The sequence below is a fragment of the Perissodus microlepis genome, chromosome 6, assembly GCF_051167445.1.
Source record: "Perissodus microlepis isolate ML-2025 ecotype Zambia chromosome 6, ASM5116744v1, whole genome shotgun sequence".
NCBI lineage: Eukaryota > Metazoa > Chordata > Actinopteri > Cichliformes > Cichlidae > Perissodus > Perissodus microlepis.
Window position 1 is genome coordinate 18,660,304 of NC_140466.1, and position 27,936 is coordinate 18,688,239.

The 27,936-nt window shown below is 41.7% G+C and overlaps 2 protein-coding genes across 2 annotated transcripts; one reads left to right on the plus strand and one right to left on the minus strand.

Moving 5' to 3' along the window:
• uba6 (ubiquitin like modifier activating enzyme 6) lies at positions 1 to 11,144 on the plus strand. The gene is made up of 32 exons (XM_084931275.1): positions 1 to 79; positions 547 to 638; positions 776 to 870; positions 958 to 986; positions 1,104 to 1,198; positions 1,909 to 2,020; positions 2,624 to 2,704; positions 2,807 to 2,929; positions 3,106 to 3,229; positions 3,461 to 3,564; positions 3,686 to 3,748; positions 4,143 to 4,219; positions 4,341 to 4,407; positions 4,539 to 4,682; positions 4,789 to 4,935; positions 5,015 to 5,095; positions 5,184 to 5,261; positions 5,351 to 5,532; positions 5,740 to 5,845; positions 5,941 to 6,030; positions 6,147 to 6,227; positions 6,318 to 6,446; positions 6,552 to 6,603; positions 6,726 to 6,789; positions 6,868 to 6,937; positions 7,021 to 7,092; positions 7,225 to 7,348; positions 7,501 to 7,694; positions 7,864 to 7,991; positions 8,636 to 8,723; positions 8,846 to 8,940; positions 9,258 to 11,144. Exons 2-32 carry the CDS (start codon positions 598 to 600, stop codon positions 9,397 to 9,399), a joined length of 3,078 nt encoding a protein of 1,025 aa, XP_084787401.1. The 5' UTR covers positions 1 to 79; positions 547 to 597; the 3' UTR covers positions 9,400 to 11,144.
• Positions 11,145 to 11,192: 48 nt separating this feature from the next.
• polq (polymerase (DNA directed), theta) lies at positions 11,193 to 27,902 on the minus strand. Its single transcript, XM_084931282.1, has 35 exons — positions 27,593 to 27,902; positions 27,359 to 27,458; positions 26,809 to 27,281; positions 26,487 to 26,716; positions 25,675 to 25,851; positions 25,361 to 25,491; positions 25,102 to 25,258; positions 24,654 to 24,765; positions 24,350 to 24,551; positions 24,130 to 24,271; positions 23,817 to 23,963; positions 23,316 to 23,528; positions 23,069 to 23,211; positions 22,675 to 22,864; positions 22,262 to 22,404; positions 21,869 to 22,062; positions 21,393 to 21,517; positions 20,716 to 20,959; positions 18,425 to 19,952; positions 16,739 to 18,341; positions 16,434 to 16,574; positions 16,142 to 16,344; positions 15,397 to 15,604; positions 15,126 to 15,319; positions 14,886 to 15,014; positions 14,576 to 14,750; positions 14,339 to 14,462; positions 13,513 to 13,613; positions 13,304 to 13,386; positions 13,125 to 13,226; positions 12,929 to 13,040; positions 12,127 to 12,251; positions 11,881 to 12,016; positions 11,656 to 11,762; positions 11,193 to 11,579 (listed from the first exon to the last, which is right to left on the minus strand). The coding sequence occupies exons 1-35, from the start codon at positions 27,658 to 27,660 to the stop codon at positions 11,466 to 11,468; spliced, it is 8,376 nt and encodes a 2,791-aa protein (XP_084787408.1). The 5' UTR covers positions 27,661 to 27,902; the 3' UTR covers positions 11,193 to 11,465.
• Between the last annotated feature and the right edge of the window lie 34 nt (positions 27,903 to 27,936).

The following is a 27,936-nucleotide window of genomic DNA, read 5'->3' on the forward strand; positions in this document are numbered from 1 at the left end:
GCGTTAACCCGGAAACACTCCAAGTTTTTTAACCAGTCACAGCCATTCATTTGCTGCAGCTCGCGGGGCTTACTGACAGGTACCTGCGTGTGATATTCTGACTAATTTTAAGTACATTTATAGCAGTGTTTACATATTGCTTGATAGAAACAACTATTCCTTAAACATTTGTCTACTCCCTGGAGTTATTTGTAGCCTCGTGTTTGTGTCACCGCTTTTAATGAGTTTATGAGAAGTGTCTCCGCAACCGGCACCGGGCAGCAGCATTAGCTAGCTGTAGCCGCTAGCGTTGAGCTTCAGCAACTTCATAAGTCATCTAGCTTTACTAAGGCACATGTATTAACCCCTTTAATGTCGGGCTTTTTTTTAAGCCGCTTGGTTAATTCAGTTCAGGTCAGCTCAGCTCGGTGGGGTCAACCACGTTGCTTACAGCTAACTGGCATCAACAGTTAGTTAGCTGTGCGGCTCATTAACAGCAGGGCGTTGGTTTTAAATCTATATAGCTCAATCAGACAAGGTTAATTACTCTATTTATATTTTTAACAGGAAGCATCTCTATCTGTGAGGCACTTGCTCTCCCCCCCTTCCCCTCCCACCATGGCTACAGACTCGATGGAGATTGACGACTCTCTTTACAGGCAAGCCTCACCATCCTTATAATTTGCCTTTTTAATGGTTTATATTACAGCCAGCGCAGTTATTGTTCGTGGTGTTTCCATTCGTCCATCTAGCACATTCCTTCACAGTGACTCTTCATCTCTCTCTCACTCTTTAGCCGCCAGCGATATGTGCTTGGAGACAGTGCCATGCACCAGATGGCCCAGTCCTCAGTCTTTCTCAGTGGAATGGGAGGACTGGGAGTAGAGATAGGTAGGCAATATTTAATGGTTTGGTGTTTGTATGAGCCATGCAAGGAACTCTAACATGACTCTAAATCTTTTGGGTTTGGTTTTGCAGCAAAAAATATTGTCCTGGCTGGTGTAAAGGTAGGCGCGCTCTCTTAATATTACAGCAATGTGTCATTCTCAGCATCTTGCAAGTCCAAAGGTCTTGTAGTCATAATTGTTCGAACCTATTGTCCTGTTTGTCCTCTGTGTGTACAGGCAGTCACGCTTCATGACACAAAACAGTGTGAGACCTGGGATCTTGGCTCCAACTTCTTCATCCGCAAAGAGGATGTTTTGAGCCAGAGGAGGAGGTAATGAACCCCACGGGCGGGACTCTCTTTACGCTCTTAAATAGGCATGCACCAGTGTAGCTTATTCATTCCTCATGAAGATGCCTTAAAGGAGCGGGCTCATAATATTGCTGAATAAATACATTGCAAACCATTCTCTTTTTATGTGAAACAGTTATTATTAAAATGACAAAATAACAAGATCAAAACCTAATTAATTTGAACTTGTTTCCTTTCATCTTGGTCTGTGCTTAAATTGAATTGATACATTTAAGCTATTGCTGCTCCCCTTTGTTACTGTGTATGTCTGTTTAACCATACCCTCCTTGCTTGCACAAGATAATTAAGGACTGCACTAATCAAGTTGTGCAGTTGTAAAGTTTACGCAACGATACAGAAATAGTGACACTGACAGGGACAGCACCATTGTCTGCTGTTGTCATCAGCTCAGCTGACCACTGTTTGGTTTCTGTTAAATCACAATTAGGTCACAAAGAGTGAAAGCCACCAAAGTGACGATCCTTTCTTGTTAGTTTCATGTTGTGCTAATGTGCCAAATAAAGAATAACATTTTAGTTCAGTTTAACTGAATATAATTGTGATTGACCAGTGCGTACCTGATACAGCTCTGAGTAGGTATCAGAGTGATATGTGGTATAAACATTAAGACTGGTGCATCCTTACTCAGATACTCTCTCATGTTTACTCACTCCCTTGTGTTTCTCCCACAGGGTGGAGGCAGTGTGCCCTCACGTTGCAGAGTTGAACCCTTATGTCCACGTTGACATGTCTTCCTCTGCTCTTGACGACAACACTGATCTCAGTTTTCTCAGAAGGTACCAGGTAAGTCATTACCTTTCAGACTCCGGGTTGTAAGCTAACCCATGGTTAGTAGGACAGACATTTTTTTAGTAGGTTGCTCCCACGCCCTCAGAAACCCCCTAGTGATTAAAAATATGAGGTGTAGGGAAGTATGAAGACACCCGCCCCTTCCCTGAAGACCAATGTGGCTTAACAAGAGTTTCCAATAGAAAGATTTCATCATAGAGAAACATTTCTGAATGTCAATAAAAACTCATGAACCTACCCCAGCAGTGTGATTCACTTCACAGCTGCCTCTTACAGATGTTCTAGTTATGTTTCTCCCCTGGTCTGAAGGAATGTTGAACCTAAAGGTCGGCATTTCATAACGGCACAGCAAGTCGTGAAGGGTTGATCTCGTTTTTATATCGATCATGCATTTGGCCACCAACTGGCATTCAATTTAAAATAAAAATGCTTGTACGTAAGAAAGAAAGAAAGAAAGAAAGTGTACTTTATTGATCCCCGTGGGGAAATTCCTCTCTGCATTTAACCCATTCACTCAGTGACTGCTTTTCTTCTCTACCGCATAGTCTGCTATGGACTCCAGGTAATGTTTAGTGTCTGCTCTGCTTCCTCCTCTAGTGTGTGATTTTGACTGAGGCCAGATTGAGCCTACAGAAGAGAGTAAATGAGTTCTGCCACTCACAACAACCCCCTATCAGAGTAAGTCTGCTCTCCTTGTTGTGCTTATGCATTACAGTTGCACTGCGAGAGCTCACAGATGGGTAAATATTAACCAAACCTGTTGCGTGTGTATTGCTTCAGTTCATCAGCTGTGACGTGTACGGTATCTGTGCACGAGTGTTTTGTGATTTTGGAGAAGAGTTTGAGGTGTTCGATCCCACAGGAGAGGAGCCCAAGGAGGTTTTCATTCAAAGTATCACTCAGGTATTCCTCCCGACCACACCCCACAAAAAATAAAAAATGACAAGTAAATAAATTGTTCCAGCTTTTCTTCAAAAAATTCAACACATACAATTTGCAGTAAAGTTTGCCTGTTAATCTTCTGTCTGCTTAATCAGTAAATGTGCGAACTTTGGGTGAACTTTTCTGCAAACTGTTAGGATAATCCTGGGGTGGTAACCTGCATGGACAACCAACCCCACGGCCTACAGACAGGGCAGAGTGTTGTTTTCAGAGAGGTCGGCGGCATGGTGGAGCTCAACGGCACATCTCGGCAGGTTTCAGGTACTATGGTTACAATTTTATTACTGTAATACATAACAGCGGCGTCTCCAAGATTATTGTTATTATTTGTACAAACTCAAACTGGTGTTTTTATTTATTTTGCTGGATGCAAATGCAAAAATATATCTGGCAATGTCATGTTTGGTGACTTGTTTTCTATATGTATGTTCATATAAATTAAGTGTGTGTGTGTGTGTGTGTGTGTGTGTGTGTGTGTGTGTGTGATTATAGTCCTTTCTTCTCACAGCTTTGGAATAGGAGACACATCTCAGCTACAACCATACACACATGGAGGTTTCTTTGTCATGGTGAAAACCCCTAAAATGTACAGATTTGTAAGTAGACTAGTTTTCATATTTAACAGTGTCGTCCAGTTATGATTTAAAAACATGCAGATATGTTTAAATGACCATCACTTGTGTGTATGCTAACAATAACTCACAATATTTATTTCAGGAAACATTAGAGCGACAGCTGTGTGAACCTCGGGTCCTGACTCCGGACTTCAGTAAACCAGAGGTAAGAGGAAACTAGGTAGAAACTTATATCCTACAGAGAGGGGGATAGTGTGACATTTAAACATCATTTTATTGCAGCTTCGTGACTCACATGGCTAAGAACAGTGTGAGTTAGAAACTGATCAAAACTTTCCCATGGCTCTCTTGCTACACAGTTGGTTCTCCTGACAGTATCCCACATGCTTAAACATACTGCCTTCACGTTTAAACAATAGAAACATGCACATGTACAGAGCAGAGATACCCTTTCTTTCACATTGATGTTTAACTAGGTTTACAAAACAGGTTAAACTAACGTAGACCCAGTGTTTCTTAGCCAAGTTCACAAATGCCTGTTTTTCTTTGAGTTTAAGAAGCTGATTTCTTCACAGTCCTGTGTTAAATCTGCTTCTCAGGCCCCACTTCAAATCCATGCTGGCATGTTGGCACTGGACACCTTCCAGGAGCAGCACAGTAGACTTCCTAACACTGGGTAAGTAAAATTTCCATATCAGATCAGTACTTTTTACCCTCCAGTCTAATGTTCTGCTCTGCTTTCTCTGTGCGATATGATTGCTAAGCACTGAAGAGCGCCTTTTCTTTGATGTCATCAGGTGTTTACAGGATGCTGAGGTTTTACTAAAGCTGACTGAGGAAGTGAATGCAGCTCTCAAGAGCAAAGTGAGCTTTACTGTTTTCCTCATTTCATCACTGCAAAGGCAGGCACTCATTGTCTGACAGATGACTGCATGCACACTGGTGTGATAACATTATACTGTCTTTTCCTCTCCTCTGTGACTCCTTCCTCTCAGGCTTCTGTGAATACTGAGCTAGTACGCTGCCTTTCAAGGACAGCAAGGGGTACTCTCCCTCCATTAGCAGCAGCTGTTGGAGGTTTAGCCAGTCAGGAAGTTCTTAAGGCCATCACAGGGAAGTTTGCACCCCTGCAGCAATGGGTAGGTCACTAAATTTGAAGCTGTGGTTTTATAGCTCACTGTAAGCCGTTTTCCAACCCTGAAAGAAAATGTTTTATTATCCAGTTTTGTTTTATCACATTTTTAGTTTTATCTTGACGCTATTGAGGTAGTCAAGCCACTTCAGCCTCTTTCTGCTGAGGAGTTTTCCCCTAGGGGTGATCGATATGATGGATTACGAGCTTGCATTGGTGACTCACTGTGTTTACAACTACACAAGCTAAGGGTCTTTATGGTAAGATTCAGAAGTTCTCAATGTGTTTAAGGTTTTTATTGAATTATGCTAGTTTACCCCAAAATAAATTATTTTATAGGTTGGCTGTGGAGCAATAGGCTGTGAGATGCTGAAAAACTTTGCCCTGCTTGGAATTGGATTGGCCAAGAGCTCAGGGGAGGTGGGTATTTATTCTTTATGCATTTATCTAAGTTTTACCTCACTGTGAAAAGTTTACTGGAATTTCATTTGCATATTTAACTTCTCAGGTGTGCATCACAGATCCAGACCTCATAGAAAAGTCTAACCTCAACAGGCAGTTTCTCTTCAGGCCACATCATATACAGGTGAATAGACGTGCATTTCTGCACCGGCCAGGCTCGGGCTTGGTCAGCGCATTGCTGCATTTAAGCCATCTGTTTCCTCTCTGCTTTAGAAACCCAAAAGTACCACAGCAGCAGAGGCTACTCGTGATATAAACCCAGACCTACAGGTGGAAGCTCACCTCAACAAGGTGTGTCCAGCTACTGAGAACATCTACAATGACTCATTCTACTCTTCATTAAACATAGTGGTCACTGCGCTGGACAACGTAGAGGCACGGAGATATGTGGACAGGTTGGTGAAGACATTGTAACGATCACAGCTTCACTTCAGTATTCGATGTTCAATGAACCAAAGTGAAGCAGAATCCATGTGTGATTATTGTGACCCCTGACCTCATGATTACCATTGTCATGACATGAATCTAGAAGTTGCAGTTTAATAAAGTATTTGTTGTCATTTAAAAAAAGTTTTTCTTTTTTGTAACTTATGTATTTTCAGCCGCTGTGTATCCAATCAGAGGCCTCTCCTAGACTCTGGCACCATGGGAACTAAAGGGCACACCGAAATCATTGTGCCAAACTTAACAGAGTCTTACAATAGCCATGTGAGTCTGTGGAAGAGGCTCAAGTTATTGGTTTTCTGTGCTGGACATGTGCAGTCCCATCACTAACCTAAAATCGCTTTTCTTCTGCCTCCCAGAGGGACCCCCCAGAAGAGGAGATCCCATTCTGCACTCTCAAGTCTTTCCCTTCTGTTATAGAGCACACCATCCAGTGGGCCAGAGATAAGGTCAGGCAGCTGAAAGACCCAACAGTATTCTTTTTCCACACTGCAAATTATTGTTTTGAAAGTCTGAGTGTACTTCCTAATTTTTATTTTATTTTTTAAATTTTTTGGCTTTCTAGTTTGAGAGTGCCTTTGTCCACAAGCCCTCCATGTACAACTCGTTCTGGCAGACCCATTCCTCGGCTGAGGTGGTGCTGCAGGTGAGGCACAAGTGCAGTTTTCACTGATGAAAATCACCCCAGCAGTGCATCAATAAAAACAACTTTGATTGTGTGTGTTTGTCTGTGTAGAGGATGCAGGCAGGGGAAAGTCTGGAAGGGTCATTCCAGGTCATAAAGCTGCTGAGCAGACAGCCCACTCAGTGGGAACAATGCGTCGCTGTTGCTCGTCTGAAATTTGAGAAATATTTCAAGAGAAAGGTAATGAAAATACACATTCCTATCAAAGGGGCTGTGTGGTTTACGATTATGCTTTGTTTGTTTTTTTCTTTTCAGTTTTTTCACTTTACTGCTGTTTTCATGTAGGCCCTACAGCTGCTGCACTCTTTCCCCCTGGACACAAGGTTAAAAGATGGAAGTAAGTGTTAAATAATCAGATGGAAACCAGAATCAAGTTATCAAGCAAATTAACGGGTATAGCTAATTTATAAATGGCACGTAAAATTAAAGTATTTAGTGAAAAATCTCCCAATTCCTCAGGTTTGTTTTGGCAGTCTCCAAAAAGACCACCAACACCTCTTGAATTTGACTTGAAAGACTCTTTGTAAGTATGCCCTTCTGCTAACCGATAAGCCAAATATACTCAGATATTGGCTTTTAAACTCTCCTCTGTTCCCATCAGGCACTTTGCTTTCATTGTGAGCACTGCCCGGCTCTTCGCAGGGATTTATAACATCCCTTATTCAGAAAGGGTGGGTGGCAAGCATTTAAATCTAATCGCTCTAAAAAACACACATACGTAATGACTTACTGACTGTGCGATTGTGTTTTTCAGGATCTTTCTGAAGAGGTTATTGCCAGGATTCTTGCAGATGTCAAGATTCCAGAGTACAGGCCCTCAGAAAAAGTAAGCTGTTCTGTTGATCTGAACTTTACACTTTCAAACAAGTCCCCCCCCCCCCCCCCCAAAAAACAAAACAAAAACAAAACCAGAAAACAAACCACCCTAATCTTTTTGATGTGACTCTGTCCCTACCAGTGCATAGAAACAGATGAGACGGCAAAGAAGCCTGATCAGATAAAGATGCCTCTAAGCAGTGAAGAGGAAAGGGACGCCATCACTCATTTGGAGCAGGCTATTGCTACTGACAGGGTCACACCAGGTATGCAAATACTCAACATATCCTTTTTCTTTTCCTTTTTTTTTTTTTTTTACGTCTGAAGGAGACACAAGCTGACTGACAAATTGAAAACGTGAAAGCTGGAGTGTTACATTTGTGATTAACGATTGGAGTGTGTCCTGTAAATTGTGCAGAACGGTTACAGATGAGTCCACTTCAGTTTGAAAAGGATGATGACAGCAACGGTCACATGGACTTTGTCGCATCAGCATCCTCTCTCAGAGCCATCATGTACTCCATTGAGCCAGCTGACAGACTTAAGACCAAACGCATTGCTGGGAAGATAATCCCCGCCATTGCCACGGCAACAGCTGCAGTGGCTGGTTTGGTGAGCACAGACCTTGAGATACTCATGTGGTTTTTAAGGATTGCATCCAGCAGATAGTGCTCATCATCCATTAGGTTATGTTTTGATTGAAGAATAAGGTGTACAGATATGTTTTTAAAATGTTGATTTAATGGTATGGTAACCTTGTGTATTAATGTGATGCACTCAGGTGGCGCTGGAGTTGATCAAGGTGGTTGGAGGCTTCGGGTTTGAATCACACAAAAACTGCTTCTTTAACTTGGCCATTCCTGTAGTCGTTCTTACCGAGCCTGCTGCAGTCAAACAGACACTCATCAGGTACACTCATCATATTCACGCTTTATCACACCTCCACAGAATAATGGGACTTTCTACAAATTACGATTTCATCCAGACATTGTGATGCAGCACAAGAGGTCGCCACAGTGCGTTGCTCTACACGTTTCATGTCACTTTTTTAAAAAAAATTTTAATATGCCGGATGCGCTTCCCGAAACTCCTCCTAAGGCATTTGTGTCTCCTGAGTCAACGATGAGCTCAGTTGTGGCTCCATGGTTTAGTTGTTAACATGTTCGCCTCACACGCGAAAGATCCCAGTGGGAAACGCAAATCCAGCCTCACGGAGTCATAAGACAGTGCGGTGCTAATGCCTGGAAGAAGGGTTCGGAGAGTTGCATCCGGAGTAAATGTCTGTGCCAAATATGCAGATCCATCTACAGCAGTGACCTCTTGTGAAATAAGGGGATCTCAGATTTTTAACTGATGCTATGAAGCTCCGACTTCCAGTGGACTGTTCTGTAAGAAGATGTTGCTGTTTTTGGATTCTGTGTACTGAAACTTTCAAGTCCTGCACTCTTAGTGACCACTTACTGTTGCACTATCACAGCATCCATGGGGAAATTACATTTACCATGTTAGTATTATAATGTCATGTAGTAACAGCTCCATTGCATCTCTTCCAGGAACAACATCTACTACACCATCTGGGACTGCTGGACTGTCTTTGGCCACGAGGACTTCACTCTCTCTGACTTCATGAATGCTGTCAGGGTATGAAGCATTTACTCCCATTATCCAGTGATTTGCAGCTGTTAGATTATTGTATTCTTCCTCAGATTCTTGTTGTTGCAGAGAATATTTTCTTTGTTAATGAGCTGTTTTGTTATTTACAGGAAAAGTATGGAATTGAACCCACTATGGTCGTCCACGGTGTAAAGATGCTCTATGTGCCTGTGATGCCTGGACACTCCAAGAGGCTCAAATTGACGTATGTGTTTTCCTCCAAACTTTTCCTTATTTTGTCTTTCTTTTTATAATAATAGTGTTTTTGAAGGGAGTAGGCAATGAATGTGTTGCTTAAGGGCACATCAGAATCGGGAGGGTGGATACTCTTAAACAAGAGATTAAAGCAGAGACACTCACACTTCCCTCACACTGCCTACATAGTGTTTTCCTGGTCTAAACTTCCAGGTGTGTGCCTGTACATGTGCTCATTACAAAGTTGTTTTTTTGTTTTGTTTTTTCAATTTGCTGAAATGTTCACAGTGCATTTATTCGTCTATCTTTGCCTCTGATTTTTCACAGGATGCATAAACTAATCAAGCCATCAGTGGACCGCCGCTACGTAGACCTTACTGTGTCATTTGCTCCAGAGGCAGATGGAGATGAGGACCTCCCTGGTCCTCCGGTCAGGTACTACTTCAGCCCCGATGGCGAGACTCCCTGACACCTCCCTCAATGTCATCCTCAAGCCTCTTGTGTCCTTATTTCCCTTCTTTTATGTAAATTGTTACACCCCAATTGCTTAGGCATGGGCCAAGAGTTTTCCCTCAGGATGTTACCTGACAAAGTCAAAACTCCTTGCCTTAGCACACACCCCTCTTGTACTTCATGGAGCAAGAAAAGCCAGTCGTGGTCCCAGTTCTGTTTTTTTTTGTTTTTTGTTTTTTTTTTTTTCCCCGTTGCCTAAGATCTAGCCAGTGGAACACAAGGAGTAGCACTTATAATTATACCTGTGTACATATACTTTCTTTTTTCTTTTTTTTTTACTCTGGTGAAATGCACAGCTCTGGTTGTGTCGATGCCTTAATTGATTATTAACCTTTTTTTTTTTTTTTTTTTTTTTTTGTGGCAGCGAGTCTGACTAAAATCTGTGTTTACAGGAATCTTTAAACTCCCAACACACAGACCCATTTAGTTGTTGTGTTCAACTTTTTTTCTTTTTTTTTTTTTTTTGTGAGTTAAACTTTTGGCACAATAAAAACAAGTAGTTGGTAGGCCTCGCAACATCTCCTCTGAGTTCTTTGAGAATATTGCCAACCACAAATTTGCCAATTATTTTCTGTCTCCCTCTGTAGAAGTAAAATTTTAAAAAATCAAGATTTGTTGTATAATTTTAAGGTGCGACAAGTTAAGTGGACAATGGCAAAACCACCAAAGATAGTGATTATCATTTTGGCTGCAGATTGTTCTTTTTTGACTGCCTCATTATAAAACATGTTTCAAACACGGGGCATGGATATCACCCAGCATTTGAGAGCAACACACAAGCTGTGTTTTACTTAAAGGTTAAGCTGAAGTTGTTCTGCAGTCAGTCGGGTGTAAAATGACACCGTCAGTGTGTGGTGCACTTAAAAACAAAAAATGGGTTAAAAAAAAAATTAATTGTAGCTGTTAGTCTTACCAACCTTAATAAATACTTGGGTAATGACTGCACTGACATTAGTTTGAGCAAACAAAATGTTCTTCATTAACAATACAAAAACTGACGTGAGTTTACTGTTTCACACATAGAAAAGCCTTATTTTGACAGACATTAAACATCTGGGGTCACACTCCTGTGTTATAACACATTTGTTTTAAAAGAAAATCTTTTCTGTTCATGATTTGTTGTATTTGTTCATGAATGTCTGTGACATGTATTTATTTACTTGTTATGCTTTTGTTTTTTTTGTTGTTGTTTTTTGGGTCAGACTGAGCCTGTATTGATGAGCTCTGAGTAATGGTGCACTGGTTAAATAATCAATAATGAATAGTAGTCATCCAGAAAGTCTTTCTCCAGGTTTATAATTCTCCCTTTCATTAAGTTCCAGGTTAAAAAGAAGGCTTTCGATCAGTCTGTAGTGCCTACAGTGGCAATAACGTCAGTGTAGTTTTGAATGGAATCAGTTAAATTGAACTTTGTCTTGAAGATTAAGTCGCATCTTATCATCTGTCTTGGACCTTCTGGCTGAACACCACAACGAGATGCTTCCTCAGTGTTCCTTTGTTTCTCTGCTCAAAACCAGAGGTGGTGAAATTTCCTCTCTACAGCAGATGTCTACCCATATTGACAACACTTCTTGTGCAGTGAATTCATCATTTTAAAACAAAGCAGTGTTAATTACAGATACTGATGTATGTTCTTGTGACAGACGAGCTCAACCAGTGGTCCAATAAAATGTGAGATTTCAGGATGTCTTCAAAATTGAAGCTGCTGACTCGTTCTTCGAAGTCAAACTTTACAACAAATACAGACACTATGATTTGAATTTATTACGTCAGATATTTATAGAGAGAAAATATTACATGTAACTGAGGTTTGTTGTTTTTTTTTTAACTAAAAATATAATTTGATACAGTACCTTGGGAAGTTAAATTATAAATACATTCAAAAGTTCATTCAGATCTCACAGTGGGACTGCTACATTTCATCATTGCCACTGTAGTGATTAAAAACATAACACAGTATCTACATATTAATAACTGAGGAAAAGTGCATTGTGTCTGGTTTAAATATCAAACTGTAACATTTCATATATCAAGGTCCTGCAGGTTCCCCCAGCTGGGTCCCACTTTGACTTTGGCCTTCATCTTCACATAGAGTTTCACTACTGACTCCATCTCTCTCTTGACTATCTGTGCAACCTGACAGAAGCAGAGGTTCGTGTGAGAGACACTTCACACAGCTGTGTGCAACCCAAACAGTAATTCCTTTATGTACCTGTATGAGGTCTTCCTCTGTGGCTTCGTAGATGAGTTCATCATGCAGCTGCAGGATGAAGTAAGCTCCTCTGAGTTGAGATCTTCCAGCTCTGCGATGATTACGGACTGACGAGATTACAGACGTGATTAATTTACAGACTTAAACATGATGCAGGGGTTATCGCTCCCTGCATGTTGCATTAATGCAAAAAAACAAAAAGGAGATAATTTGTGTTCAGGTCACCTGAATTTGTGTGCTGGTGAGACGGAGGAGCTGCAGGATACGTATTTCGTAGCCGTTTCTGGATGTTGACAGTGGCAAGTTTAACAATATCAGCTGCAGAGCCCTGTACGGTTGTGTTCACTGCCTGCCGCTCTGCCTAAAAAAGTTTTGTGTTTTAAGGAAAAGGTGAAAAAAGTGGAAGAAGCACTGCATGAGTTTTAAATGACATGCTTCACATCTAAATTCTGTTAAAGAACTCGTGCTCACGTGAGCTTTGATGTGTCCATTGTTGCTGGTTATTCCAGGTAGATATCTTCTGCGACCCATCAGCGTCTGGACATAGCCGTCCTTTATACAGTTCCTCACAGTCTGTTTAAGAAAAGCATTGATCCCTGAAATGTCAGAAAGAAAATGTTTTAAAATGAGAATGTAGAAGTAAGTTTAACCAGTTTAAAGCAAACCTGTCGGTGGTTCAAGCCCCCTCTACAATTGACCATGGTCTGCTATACTGGATTATCAATCCAGCTCTTGGTCTTGTTATGCTCCTCAGCTTGTTTTAGTACTGATAATAACTGAACGACGTTAAGAAGTTTACACTTACACAAGTCTAATCTTCACAACACTGATAAGATTAGAAAAAACATTTCATACTACCAAAAAAAAACAACTAAACAAACATTCAAGATCTTGCTGTGTCTCTTTTTCAAGTACAGGCACATAATTTCCATTTAATGTTTTTATTTTTTCCTGTTATCTCATTGTAGCTATAAACCCCTCAATATTCCAACCTGTATACTGCAGCACATCCCATGAACTGGATTGTCCCATATGCAGAATTTGTGTTTTTTAGTATTGTGTGATGCATAACGGTGCAGAGAATATGCATGCGTCTTTCAGATGGACTCAAATTGGATGAAGAAAAAGTCACATGGGAACAGCTACATTATGCGTGTGTGCAGCAGTCTGCGTGGGTGTAAGAGACACCGTGGCAACAACCGGAAATACACGGCTAATATTAGTGATATTACTAATATTGAGACATGTGTAGTGGGGAAGCCCCGGTGTATACCTTTGTATCTGGCTTTGAAACTCTCAATGTAGCATGCTGCATCATTCTCATCCACTCCCATTTGCTCCCCCAAAGACTTTGCTCCCATCCCGTAGATGATGCCATAGCAAATCTGCAAACACAGAAGCATGTACTCCCCTAGTGACCTTGCATGTGTGCATGTCCTTGCCGTCTACCCTTTCCAGCCTAGTTGTACCTGTTTTGCCTGTTGTCTGAGGCTGTCATTCACTGACTCTGGCTCGACACTCTTCCACTCAGCTGCAATGCAGCGAAACACATCTGCTCCACCATTCAGCACCTGGTGAACATGCGAAGTTCACAATTTGAGTTTACATATTGTTTTCTTTCCATTAACTAGATTAAAATTTCACTGACCTGCAGGAGACGCTGATCCTTTGAGAGATGAGCTAGCACTCTCAACTCCAGCTGGGAGTAATCAGCTGCTAATATCATTCCACCTACACAACAGTACAAAGCTTATAGAAGCGCCTGAGGCAAAGCTACAGGAAGGACAGGTAACCACTCATCTATATGAACTATACGTGGATGTACCAGTATTATTATTAGAGAATTATTATATTAACCTGAAAAAGGAATGAAAGCATGTCTCATGCTAACAGAGAAGGCAGGGCCTTGTTCTGAAGTTCCAGCTGCGACTGAAGATACCACAGAGCGTCTCCTCTTTCTGTAACAACAGTGTGAGAAAATCCTTATAGCAAGTCCACCCTGCTACATCACTCCTAGCTACTTAACTTTTAAAGCAGTTCGTTTTGGAAAAACCCCTCAGCCACATTAATCCAATGTAAATATGGAAGTCTTGCATTATTTTAGGGGTGTAATACTATTACTCTGTTGTTGGCCTATTTCTACTTCTACTTCATTGACAGACCTATGAATAGGAACAGAACATTCGGCATAATAAAAGAGATGAGCACAGCGCAAATTAACTTTTCATTTAATTTATTAACTTTTTCCACTGAAAAATACTTTACAGGTTATTATTAAGTAATATACCACATTTAACAGGAGGCAAATAAAACAGACTACATATTTTAACACATATTTTTAACACAGTTACATGTACTGTAAAATAAATTAAAAAACTGCAGTCAGGCCTACAGTAACAGCTGCCAACTTCATTTCTAAAGAAAATCTGAAACTGAATTTATTTAGTGAGAAACGTGTTTTCTCATTTACATATACAGTTGTCTTTTTTCATTTTTTATTTTCTTTTCTTTTTATTGACTGTCTTTGCATCTCATGACCTCTTGTTCGTTTCTTTCGCTTTCCTGTTTGTTTCTTTGTAACATAGAAAATACTAAATTTAAAAAAAACAAACATATTTATATAATTAAAACTTGATGAATTCCCCTTTTAAAAACAAAACACTTTGATCAAGTTTAACCTTACCCTGCTTTGGTCGTCCTGTAACAGCCATCTTGTGAAGGTGGGCTCTCACCCACCATGGTGGGCATGTGAATCTCAAAGTCTTTGGGGACGTTCTGTATGTTTGGCTCGGTGAAACTCACTCTACCTGAGGACAGAATGAGCCGAGTCACTACAGGCTTCATATTTAACCTAAAGGGAAAATGTATTTGACAGCAGTGAAATCTCAGAAGTCTTCGTGTGCTGGTGTTTGTGTTTTACCTGTGGCTGTGTGTGTTTGAGCGATGGGGTATATCCTGTCCATCTCCAGTGTGGGGTGGTATTGTTTTTCCCTCTGCAGAGGGTAGACCACTTTAGTCAAGGCGTTAGTGATACGTCTCCACTCCAGAATTACACCTGGCAACGTGTGCAGTGGGCGAAGTTTCTCCAGAACATCCTGCTTCGAGAAATAAATGTTAGAGTTACGAAGCCAAAATAATGATTTACAGTTTTATAATATAATAATTACGTTTCTTGACAGCAATTAGGTGCAGGAGCAACATTAATTTGGTGAAATGTGAAATTGCTTCACCTTTGTGGTGCTGAACTGCTTCCCAAGTCGCACTCTGCCACCTGCCCTCCTCGTGTATCCCAGAGTTTTCTTACTTTTTGATCCACCTACGTCACCATTTGGAGGTAGGTGGAGTTCTAAGAACAACACCTGTGGCATACATGTGAGCACACACAAGTTCAGAAGTCTTACTACGCTTTGCGCAGACTAATTGGCAATTTTACTCAAAAACGTAGCTGGGATGGAGAAGAAGTGTCTGACCTGTGCAATGTCATCGACGCAGGTGAGGGAGAAGCTGTGTCCAGCCAGAGCGTAAGCTTCAGATTCCAGCACAGACAGTTTGGCTTGCATGACGTGTTTTTGTCGTTCACACTCTTCAACACTGAAGCCGACTCCGTTCAGTTCCAGCAGGGCCAAACAAACCTGGGAAGGCATCTCTATGCTCCTGAAGAAGTCTGACATATATGTACAATATTGTTAAATAAATGTCTAAACACATATTTCTGAACACATGGAGTGTGAGTTTCTATACCCAGTGTGCCCTCTTTCTCTAGCATGCCGGTCAGATGGTTCATGACGGCGTGTATGAGCACGCTTGTGGTTGCCGCCCTAACACGGGGACAGTGTGAATGTACATTTCCAAGTCCGTCCAGCAGCGGTAACTCTTCTGGACAGTAGACAGTGACCATGTTGGGTAAAGTCCTCTCCTCACTGCCAGGGTCCAGCAGCCAACACGCAACCTGTGATAGATATTCACAACTTCAGCATGACATTTATTTTCTTTAACAATTTTTTACTCCAAGCATGGCAGCTGTATTTATTGACATAAACCCGTAATGTTATTAGTGTATCTGAGACAAAATGGACATTTATTTTTATATATTGCTGACAAAATATGTTGAAAAGTATAAGCAGATCATCTCTTATTGCTCGCGGGAAAGATTGTATCTCTCGGCTGACTTGGAAAAGACTTGATATCCCCCTGGATGAGCTGGAAGATGTGTCCGAAATGAGAGAGAAGTCTGGGCTTTTCTGCTCAGACTGCTGCCCCCACGATCCGACCCCGGATAAGCAGTAAGAGGTGGATGGATGGATGGATTATCTCTTATCGTTTATAATAAATACAAAAAGTCTCAAAGTGTCAGCCTTACATATTGCCAAGGCGCAATCACAAAACCTCACAGGTTGAGATAAAAATGATAGTTTAATATGAACTGCACTTGAATGGAGAAGTTTCAGGTTGCACACGTGACTTCAGTGTTTTTCTGTTTTCTCACCTTTGGGTCTTCACAGTTTCCTTCCAAGCTGATTCCACAGCTCAGTACAAGTGTCTTGTACACCTGTATGATGTCATATACAACTACCGCACGCACTTCATGACCAGCTGATTGGCTGCTCAGACAAGCTTTCACCTGCTCCAGCCTCTCATTTACTGGCAAGTCATTATCCAGTGGAGGAGGGGCCAGACTGGAGCTCAGGCCTAAGGGAAACGCAAACAAGGTCAACTGAGAAAACACTGTTAAAGAGCGAGCTGGTAACGTCAACCTGCATGTATTTTTCGGTCGCTACCTTTGCTCTGCTCTTCCTGCAGAGATACATAGTATGCGTCTCTTCCTCCCCAGCATACAGACAATCCAATCAGAACAAGCCCTTCGCTGTTCCTTAATGGAAATCCAACAGGCGTGTTTAGCCTGTGCTGAGATGCTGACTCTGCACAGAAAATAAATGGATGAAGTCACTGATCTCATCACAGGCTAATTTAGTGGTGCTTATGCTGACGAGAAAAAAATACAGGTGCTAAAGAAATTTTGTCAGATGATGCAAATATATTGAGTGCCTTGGAACTGCTTCACCCTAAATGACTCTTCAGTTACCTCTCTTGTGTTTCCCTCCTATTTCCCCCTCAGGCAGCTCTGTCCTTTCACAGGCCAAAGCCAGAGAGTAGCGCTGTTTTGTTTTCCACTCTTTAATGAACGTTTCAAAGAGGCGCCTGTCGCTTGCCACGTCTATGATGGAGAAAGTCCCGGAGTTGCTGGAACAGACAGACGCATCCTGGGACAACTGAAGCGTGAAGCTTTCGTGAAACACAGGTGACTCTGTATCAGAGAGAGGCTGTGGCTGTGGGGAGGATGGAGGAACAGAGTGTCGGGGAGGGCCGAGGGTCTCGCTGGTGGATGTGGTTTTCAAATTTGACTGCAGAACAGTTGTTAGTTCAGGATTAGGTAGCGTCTGTGGTTCCTGTCCACGTTTTTGGTGGTGATCAGTTGTTGATTCTAGACTCTTATTGTCAGAAGCAGAAACTACTGATCGAAGATTATGGTTTCCTGTGGGAGTTTTAGGACATTTTGCAATTGCCAATTTTTCTTGAAAGCGGCTTGACGGAGTCGACTGGTTCAGTGGCGACTGGATGGATGAGGTGGTCAGCTTTACTCTCGGTGTAACAGGTGGTGTTTCCTGAGTTGGGGGAATGAGGTCACCAGCAGAGCCTGGTCTTTCTAGTAAATTTTCACTGTCACTTCTTAAAAGTCGTCCTTCTTTAGAGTTACTTGTAGCAGCAGATTGCTGTAACTTCTCCCTCTTTTTGCCTGCTTGCTTCGAGGACTCTGGTATCAGTGGAACACCAGCTGTGTTTGCAGCAGCAGCAGCATGCGTTTGAATGACTGTGAGGCCTTCTGTTGTGTTTTGCAAGGGCTGGTCAGACATGCTAGGCCAGCGGTCAAAGATCTCTTGTAAACCAGGGCTACAATCAAATGCACTTTCTGGAGCATTTTGCAGAAAGGGTTGTTTAAAAACTGTATTATGTGACAATATGGCATCCATTTTCTTTTTATTTTCCTTCTCTTCTCCTTTAGTCTCTACATGTTTTGCATTTTCAACATCTTCAATACCTATTTCCTGTCTCCCTCCTGGTTTAACACTTTCTTGTGTGCTACGCTGTTTAATGTTTTTTAGACGACCTTGATTTTTCTCATCATGTTCATTTTGAGGTGTAGTAGTGAGTTGTGGCTGCATCTGTCCTTCACACAGAACATTCTGCTCTGGGTTCACTTGCTCATGCTCTTGTTCAGTACCGTCTGCTTGTCTGAACAAACTCTGCCTTTCCAGATAGTGTTCACCGATCAGCAGCGAGTCACCCCACTCTGACAGGTTAAAGAAAGACTCGCCCCATTGGATTGCCTCCTGTTTCTCTGCTTCCTGGTTGGCAAGAAGCTCACTGCGTCGTCTCTCCTGGGTCGATGAAGCACGCTTTTCTTTCACCTCCTGGTTTATAGATTCCTCCTCATCTGATTGGTCAGGGATCTGGTGCGGGCTCAGATCCGCCAGCAGAGGGCTGTGATATAAGCTGTCAAAAAGGAAGCTACTGCTTCTGTTAAGACTCACAGAAGAGGTCTGATTAGGATCCGGGGCCTCATCATTAAATGCACCTTCATTTTCATCTTTATCCATGTTATCACCACCTCCTGGTTCAGGTGAAATCTTTGAGAAAGGAACAAACAAGTATTTATAAAGACGATCATATTCACACAATTCTAGCATAATATATGTTTCCAGTCTCTTACCTGATGGCTGGTATTGAGGATGAGCTCCATCTGGCTATCTGTGAGAGAAACATTGAAGCTGGGGTGTGCTTTGTCTGGCCCTTTAAGTCTATTTGTTCTTTCATGTCCATTTTCCTCCAGACCTGCAGCTACTTCCAACAATTCATCTTCTCTTCTCTTTTTTGTTTCAACTTCCTGATCCATACATCGGACGACCTCATCTGTCTGTTGAACAATGATTCTCTCTGTCTGAGTGTCCAGTTCAAAGCTGTCACCAAAACTCTCTTCTCCCATTTTAACATCCCCCTCAATGTCATCATCTGTCTTATCTCCTCCGTAGAGCTCAGGAGATGAAAACTTCTCTCTGCCATCCATCCGTCTTCGCTTGGCCTCAGGAACAGTGGCAGAGGAGTCCGAGAGGGGAGAGTTTAATGTGTCTGGATTTGTAGGTACAGAAGTACGAGGAGGAGTTTCGTGCATACGGTGAGGGGCAGGAATAGTTACTAGCAGCTGACCCGAATGAGCTGAATTTTTGACTGAAGAAACTATTGCAGGTTTCGAGTGTGACGTTTCTGCGGTCTCAACGTTATCTTGCAGATTTTTGTCAGTCTGTATGGAGTGCAGGACTTTTCTTAAGGCTCTCTTCAGTATACCAGGCTGCACAGGTGAAACAGTAAGTCCTGTGGTGCAGTCTCCTTTCACTGTCCTTGTGGAAACAGTTTGCTGTTGTTCTGCCCGTGATATTGGCGCTCTAAAACGTGGAAGCAGTATTGGAGAAGGTGAAGCCTGAGGCTGTGGTCCCGGTGCAGGCACGGGGCTAGATATAATCTCAGCCAACTCCTGTGTTAGGCTCTGTTCAGGAACAGGCTGATTTACTTGATAATTCTTTGGCCTGATTGAGACCGTGACTCCATCTGCGTCTCTTTCTTTTCGCTTTGCTTTGTGGCACTCCTTCTCTTCCTGCTCTGACCCTATGTTCTCTGCATTTTCACCTTGATTTTCTGCAGCATTTGTTATTGATTTCTTTGTCACTGCTTTTGATGTTTCATTTTTTCTTTCTCTGTTTGCTTCCCCGATTTCTTGGTCAGATCTGCTTTCCTTTCTGGGATCTTCCAATATTTTCTTTGATTCCATCACTCCTAACTTCCCCAGCTCTTTTCCTGCTTCCCCTTTTTGCCTGCTGTTCCTTCCCTCCATTTTCACTTCAGACATCTTTTCATCACTTTTACAGCCTTCCCTAATCTCTTCTCCATGATCATTGTTTGTCTCTGGTTCTTGTACACTGAGACACGAAGAGGACGAGGTGTCCGAATCACCAGAGTGATGGTCATCAGGGCTGTTTACAGCAGGAGCCTCAGGAGGAAGACTTGTAGGATCCCAGTGAATTCCTAACTGGGCCAGGTCTTCTTGAAGAAGGAGCCTTGCCTCAGACACGATCTCAACAGCTGCCTCCTGTTCTGTGAGAGCTCGTCCACCGGTCACCCAGACACATCGGAGGCTTCGTCTCTCAGCTGCCTCCACTTCACTCTCATCCACTGCACGCTTGGAGCTGATGAAGGCAGACAGTACAAGACTGGTTATAGCTTATAAAGTTCTCAGGAGATTATAACTTGAGTGCATACCTTTTGAAATTGAGTTTGAGTGCAGATGGTTTACCACACCAGCTACATTACGGGGGTAACTAAAAATTTTGATCTGTGAGAGATTGACTTGGAACTAAAGGTTGGTAGTTTAAATTGTTTTTTAGCTTGATTCACAGTGCAGTTGTTCAATTGTTATTCCTTTTTTTTTACTGATGTGCATATAATTATGTTCCTCCTGTAAGCACATCAGGATTATTCAGTTGCATTAACTTTAAAAGTTATTAATAAAAAAATTAATCAAGTTCAGATTACACTGATTAATTTCTTTGCAATATTATTTTTCTCTGTTTTTCCAGCAGCGTTCTGCAACATTTACCAGGTCACAGTACTTGAGAAATGGAGCACAGGTAAAGGAAAAACCCAATAAATATTTCTCCAGACCCAGGTCGCTTTCTTTAAAATTGCAAAAAATGAAAAATGCACTGGCCTTGATGGAAGCCGTCTTATGTGCCTTATGCACCACTAAGATGCTCCGCCCACCCATTTTTTCCATTTAATCCTTAAATCCCTTTTATGCAGTACGTAGCACATTTGAAAAAATGTATCAGATTCGCTGATTAAAAATTTAAAAAGCAATGCCATTATTTGCCAAGACAGCAGAACCAAATAAGTGCCATTCTTCAGTGACCTATCAGGGACTTCATATCTTTAACACAAATACACACCTACCTCTTAAATGGGATGGCATTCTGCAGGGCTTTCTCAATATCAGCTACGGTGGCCCTGGCCAGCTCTGCGACAGTGCAGAGGCCTTGGGCGTAGAGAGCTCTGGCTCGAGTTGCATTCAGAAGGGAAACTCTGACCAGGTCGACCAGCTCCCTCTGGACTCCAAAGCTCAACCTGGTCTGGTACTGGGATAAAAGCAGTTCCATGTTGTGCCAGCCGAGACGCTTGCAGAACACAGTTACCATACCTGAGGGAACACATTTCCATGCTTAGTTACCAACATGTTGCTTTTTGTTCTGTTTTTCTTTCGTTTCTTGTTGTGATTACACTGATCACTGATTCAACAGCATTTAGATCCATTCTGATCCAGCGAAACGTCTGAGGCACACTGGAACGAAATATGTTAACATGAATTACCTTAGAAAATCTCATACTAACCTGACTGAAAAACATGGACATCTATGAATGATGGATACATGTCTATAAGTTATGTATATAGGTGCAGAAACACATTTAAGTTGTAGTGGAGGTAAGTCTCTCCTGCGTATCTACCACTCTGAAGTGTTCCTGCCTCTTGCATTGAGTTAATGTTCTTGTTAATGTTCTGTTTAAAGGTAAAGTTTTGTCACAAATTCAAAGCGTGCGTATTCTAAAGTGTAACGTGTCTCTTAAGTATCTACCTGCATACGTGGAAGCAGACTGCTGCAGAGATTGTAACTGCCCACGACTGCAGTTGTATTTGTTTGCAACAGTTCCCAAAGGCACCTCATTCACCAGATCTTGCAGTACAAGAGTTGTGAAAAACCTGAGAGCAAGTGAAAGAAAAGAAGATGGGAATTACAAAGGATTCAGTCAAACAAAAGAATATACTTTTTCCAGTAATGAAATATATCCCTTATTTGTTTTGGGGTTGGGTTTTTTCCCCCGTACTTCTCATATGAGTCAGCTTTTAAACAAGGGCCGCAATGTTAGGAATCACTATGCACACAATGAACAATATAATGTAATCCAGCACTAAACCCTGATTCATCAATAACATTTCAAGGTTTGCAGCAGTTTGAGGTTCTGAAAACGTGAACTGAAAACTAAATGTAAAGGATATTCAGTAAGTATATGTTATAGACATGACTTTCAAATTATAATAAATGTGCTTTACCGTTTATGAATAGCCATTTGTCTGTGCTGCTTCTCTGTCTTGGCAACAAGTTTCCCGCCGACAGATCGTGCCAAAAAGCCTTCCTGGACGCCAACCAGTTCTGCTACTCTCTTCATCGATGATGACAGCTGCTCCCACAGACAGAAGAACTGATACCAATCTATGGTGGTCCACTCTGCGTACAGTGGAGTGATCTGAGGAGAATTTGGACACAGTATTTCAAATATTTAGATTTGGAGCAGCAGTATGGAATTTTAAGAGACGTGTCCTCTCAAAATATTTTTGTTACCTATAAGAAAGTTAGGATTTAAGCACCGTTAGGCATGTATCAACAACCTTAAGAGGTATTATATAGCCAACAGAAAATGTTCCAGCAAGTTTTAATATATGTACCAGGTACAAAATGTGCAAATCATTTTCCAGGACAAAGCCCTTCATGGCCCGCTGCAGGTCTGCAAATATTCCTAGGGCCTCAGGAGGAGATAGGGAGGAAGAAAGGGTGGCGGCGCCAAGTTGAGTTGGACAGTACCGCTCGTCTGGGTATGCAAAGACATGGACAGAGAGCATATAATTCACTGAAAATCTGATAAGAAAATGATACTAGGATCAAAGAAAGTAAAGGAATCACAGTGAAATTAGTCTTTTATCAATTAACTGTGAAAACATTTTTTTTTAAATGTTGAAAATGACTATTTGAAATATACATTTCTACCAGAACATAATATTATCGAAGGCCTATTCATCATGTGCAAGTTTAGCAGTGATATGAAAGGATGAATACTGCAGGATCAAAACTGTGGGATTACCTTGTCCATCTTTTTGAATGTTAATAAATTCATTCTCCATCAACCATTCAACACAGGTCTCAATAGAGCCTTTACTGGTCTCTTCTTTGGAGACTTTTTTGCCATGACATTTCATGCTGGCAGCCAGAAGTGAGCACGAAGCATACAATCTCACATCTTGCGGAGTGCTGGCTACACCTCCAACGATTATCTGTGTGTCAGAATGAGGGGAATAAGGAAGACAAAACAATTACAGACATCTTGACGCAGCTGCTTGTTTAGTCACTGTGAGGTTACGTAAAGTACCTTGACCGTACATCAGTTAAACTAGTGCAATAGCTGTTATAAAAGAAGGAAATAATCTACTTTAAGCATAACTTGTTACTATTCCTACCAGTTTGAATAATAATCATACCTCCAAGATGGCTCGTAGCATGCTAGTGGTAACACCTTCACCCTCTCTTCTCACCAGGCAGCTGCTGATTGGCTGAAGAGCACCTTTAAGCAGAGTGATACCTTTCTGACGCTCTGCCTCCTTACACACCAGCACACTTTCACCTAGAAGGAAAGAACAAAATGATAAAACACAAAATAAAACTCTAATTTTAATTCAATTTTGCAAACAAAATAAACTTAATTCATTCATGAAAGACTTCACACACCTGTAGTGTCAATTCCTTTTCTTCCTGCTCGTCCTGCCATCTGTTTGTATGTGAGCGGATCCAGCAAGTGACCGTTGAATGTGGGAGTTCGAATGATGACCCTGCGCGCTGGGAGATTAACCCCTGATGAGAGGGTCGAGGTGGCAGCCAGGACTCTGATCATGCCCTGGCGAAAAGCTCCCTCCAACACGTCACGTTCATCGAATGTTAATCCTGCAGAGTCAAACATTAACTCATATAAACATACTCAAAAAAATATTGCATTTAGTCTAGAACAATGGTTCTCAAACTGCGTGGCAGGCCCCAACCAGGTGACCAATAAGAAATTAAACTAAGTTGATTTAATATAACAATATAGTTATATTATTCAACAACTATTGACAATAGTTGTTGAATGTGGGGGCATCAAATTATTTTACAAAGTGGGGCATGCTAGAAAAGGTGTAATATCCAGTAGTCTAGACTCAGCTGTGGTTAAAAAGATTGCATAAATGTGTTCACCAGCATGGTGGAAGGCCACGCCCCATGGCACAGTGCGCTGCAGGATAGGGTCCAAACCAGCTGGAGTTCGTCTTAATTGAGCTATTACATCCACTAGTCCCTCCTGATCCAGACGCACTGGCTGAGGCTCAGCTTCGCTCTGACGCTCTGAGAAAAAACATACCAAACATACCACACCATAAGGTTTGAGATAAAATTCTGTGACTCAAATATAATAAATTCATTAAAAAACTGAATGTGCATATCATAACATGCTGCAAAAACAGGCTATTGTTCTACCTCATTCTGAAATAAGTATTTAAGCTTCACAAACCAGCATGTCTGAGGTTGTAAAACTCTCTCGCGATAGTATCTGCCAGTTTCTCACACCAGTTCTTTGAAGGGCAGAATAGCAGCACGCAGTGGCCCTCTCTCGCTGTCTCATAGCACAAGCTCACTACGTGGTCATCATCACCCTATGACGTAAAGAATCTGTTAATATACTACTATTCAAGACAAACTATGTCTCATCTCTGGAGAGACATCTCAGTTACCTTAACGTGGAGTGCAGGGGTAAAATGTCGGACCACAGAGAGACTCTGGTCATAGATGTTGCAGCCCACCTTGAGGTGCTCCTGCAGGGGTACAGGTCTATAGTCTGTCTGGTACAGCTCTGCACCTAACCAGCTAGCCAGGAGCGAGAGGTTTGGCAAAGTGGCACTCATACCGATTATTTGAATGCCCTCAGAAAGAGACCTGCAGAAAGACTAATTAACACTTTTGGCAGAGGAGCATGATTTTTAAAGACTGCAAATTCAGAAAAGGTCAGGCCAAAAAAATTAAATAAATGGCACAGACCCCATGCTGTTCTGCTTCTGTGCAATGTAGCGGATTTTAGTTAAGAGCAATTCCAGCAGGTATCCTCTTCCAGAATCTCCAACCATATGCAGCTCATCTACTACCACCATACCTTGAAGCACAAAAATAACAAACTCATTCTCTATAAATTATATCAATGAATGCAAACAATTAGGACTGCAAAGCAATAATATCTTTTAGAATTTAGTATTTCTGTATTTAGTAATTTACTGTAGTGTACTGACTTTGTTAAATTACTTCTTTTATTTCAGTTTATAAAATACCTGCAAATAACCCAAATGCGTTCAGTTTACACTGATAAAAGTGAGAAAAGAAGGAACTTCTTAAACTTGAAAAGCTGCAGTTAAGCAAAAGTTTGACATGACCGTCAATTGACGACTCAATTGTTCAACTGTTTCAGTACTAGCAACTATAACAAATATATTACCTAGAAGAGTCATACTATTCTCTTCAATGAGTCTGTTAATAAGAGAGTTGGCTTTTTCTATGGTGCAAACAGCTACGTCCAGAGCTGTGAACCCTCCAGCAGCAGAGGTGCTGCCCATGTACCCCTCCACCCGAACTCCTGCCTCTTCAAATATGCTCTACAAGATAAGATACACAAGTGTGTTAGACTGAGACATATACACAGAAAACACTTTGTCCATAACCATATGCATGAATTTCTCTGTTCACTGCTCACGCACCTGAAGGTAATGCATCTTCTCTTTTGCAACAGAGACAAATGGCAGGATGAAGAGAGCTTTTCTTTTTGTCTCCAACACACGCTTTAACATCAACAGCTCTGACACCAGAGTTTTTCCAGCACTAGTAGGGGCTGAAATTAAAAAAAAACAAAAAAACGAAACAATAATAATAATAACAACAGCAATACTAATAATAATTGAAAAGATTTTCCCAACTGATATGCCTGTTGTTCCTCTCTCCCCAAGACCCACTTTAGAAACCTTGAGATCATAGAGGAGAGAATAAAGAAAACATAAAACGTTGAGATTCTTACCAGAATATACAAGGTTACCTCCCTGCAGCACCTGTCCAACAGCAAGGCACTGAGCCTGCCACTCAAACATCCGAGTCACACCATGTTTTTGGTATCGGTCCAGCACAGGTTTTGGTAAGCCCCAGTTGGAAAGCAACAGCTTTTCAGCTTGGTCAGGAGGAGCACACAAGGCAGGACCTACAGTAGGACACAAGTTATTACACGTAGTATTGAATCAAAATCTTCAATGCGTTGTTTAAAACAGATATGTGATCATGTCACACACATGTCAAATATGAATACAGTTTATTGAAACAGTCCAAATCTGGGCACACATGAACAAGAAAGCCATTCATACAAGCTGCAAAACTGGTTTACTAAAAGGATAAAATAGCCACCTGCTGCAGGGCCTCAAAACTGTGTTCAGTGGTCGCACCACTGCCTTTGATTATATTCAATATGAGGCAACTTTATTTTATTTGGGCCTTTTTTCTTCTCGTCTTCATGCCTTTCCTTGTCTTATGTAAAACAGTTTTAACTGCTTTGTTGGCGATTGGTGCTAAACAAACAAAATCCCCTACCTCATGTCTCATCTAAGGGGAAGCAGCTTGGAAATGTTGCTATTGATATGTATGCTATGAACGTTGATATTGAAACCATGTTCTGAAGAGGGTTTACTTATCATATCAAATTTTACAACCTTGATTATTTCTGTGCACATTCCTGAGCTGTATGCAGTAACACACACAATAGTTCATCTGTGTTTCGTCCAGCAGCCAGCTGAATGGTTAATCTAGCTCGACGGTTTTATGTCAGTGCCTGGTGTACTTTACCTGGATGAGGCAACATGTCACTGAGAGTGCTGAGCTCTAAGCCGCTGGGGACTGTGAGCACAGAAGCAGACTGATTCTGTAACGATCGCTGGAGTTTGGCCCTCTTCATAGCTGCTGCGAGACGGGTGGGGCTGAACAAGATGTAGTCCCTGGATAGATGGCCATTCTTACTTGACCCATTTTTGTCTTCGCTAAAAGGAGAACTCTTTCTTTTAGACACAAGCTTCTGGCTGTGGAACAGAGCAAGAGAGAATATGTTGACAGAAGCAGTTCAGGAGGACATTAAAGAAATAATACAAAAGCTAGACAAGTTAAAACACACATGCTGGAAGTGCCTGCTTGCTGACTGTTTTGACTGTTCTGGCAAGCTACAACGTTGACAACGGCAGAAGCAAGCTTTGAAGTAGTGCTCTGTGGATGTTCCACTTCCTCCGAGTCCTCACTGAAGAGAAGCTTTTGAGCAAGCTCTTTGCAGTCAGCTCTCCATCTCGCTCGCTTGCTATCCCCTCTAGGCTCACAGACTCCATCAATAGGGCAAGGGTGTCTGCGGGATCTTTTGTCTGAGGGGTGAAAAGATGCTCCATCTCTGATCTGCACCAAATCTCTCTCCTTTTCATTTTGTGCAACTAGTGCAAGGGGGCGTAAAGGGGCAGAGGGAGTTGATGCTGATGATGGTCTTTCCGGGGCATGTCTGTTTACTGCGAGCTTCACAGGGTCCACAACGTCTAGCGCCTGCAGGACCTCTTCACTGAGAGCTAAAGTGGACTCTCCCAGCAGAAACACAGCTCCTCCGTTCTAAGACAAAAAACAATGCTTATGATTTATTTGAATCAAAGAAGGAAAGAGAGAGTAAAATAAGCTGTTCCACTCACCGTGCGGTTGTCTTTGTTGCTGTTCTGTGATCCGTTTGTTTTGTCTGACAGGCTTGTTTTCTGTCTGTCTCCGTTTGGTGGCTCATCATGAGCTTGGAAGCTGTGCGCAGAAATAAGTGCATTCATTACTTCAACACGTACGACTGGCGATTATATTAATATTGGTGTCTCCAAGCAACAGCTGACTGTTCATAAATGTCATTGCAGATAAATGAAGTGAAACAGGTTACTCACCTTGTTTTCTTTTTGACCTGGTGCTGTCCCATGTAGCTCCTTTTTTTCTGAGGACCCGAGGTGTTCATGCTGAACAAACTGCAGAGGTTTTAGTGAACGCCCGAGTAAGTGGATGTGAATTAACATGACATAAATTTACCCTCGACACAGGCTTATAAACTCAATTTGATGTTTACAAAACAAAAGAAAGCAATAGTCAACTCTTAAGTAATTATTTTAGTAGCGGAAAAAAACAATAAAAAAAACTTTTAGTTTGATAAACAAATCTCAAATCAAAAAGACCGCCGGAGCGCCACCCCGGTGTTTCGCTAAAACAGTCCGACGGAATACAAGCTGTTCCTAAG

What these genes read in the sequence shown, in the direction of transcription:
- polq (XM_084931282.1), bottom strand. Translation starts at nt 27,660, where the DNA reads ATGAACACCTCGGGTCCTCAGAAAAAAAGGAGCTACATGGGACAGCAC. An exon ending in AGAAGATGCATTACCTTCAG is followed by an intron (nt 25,259 to 25,360) that starts GTGCGTGAGCAG and finishes CTTATCTTGTAG; the next exon opens with AGCATATTTGAAGAGGCAGG. An exon ending in CGTGGCCTTCCACCATGCTG is followed by an intron (nt 23,529 to 23,816) that starts GTGAACACATTT and finishes TTGACTCTGCAG; the next exon opens with GATTAACATTCGATGAACGT.
- uba6 (XM_084931275.1), top strand. Translation starts at nt 598, where the DNA reads ATGGCTACAGACTCGATGGAGATTGACGACTCTCTTTACAG. An exon ending in CACATCTCGGCAGGTTTCAG is followed by an intron (nt 3,230 to 3,460) that starts GTACTATGGTTA and finishes GTGTGATTATAG; the next exon opens with TCCTTTCTTCTCACAGCTTT. An exon ending in CAGAGTCTTACAATAGCCAT is followed by an intron (nt 5,846 to 5,940) that starts GTGAGTCTGTGG and finishes TCTGCCTCCCAG; the next exon opens with AGGGACCCCCCAGAAGAGGA.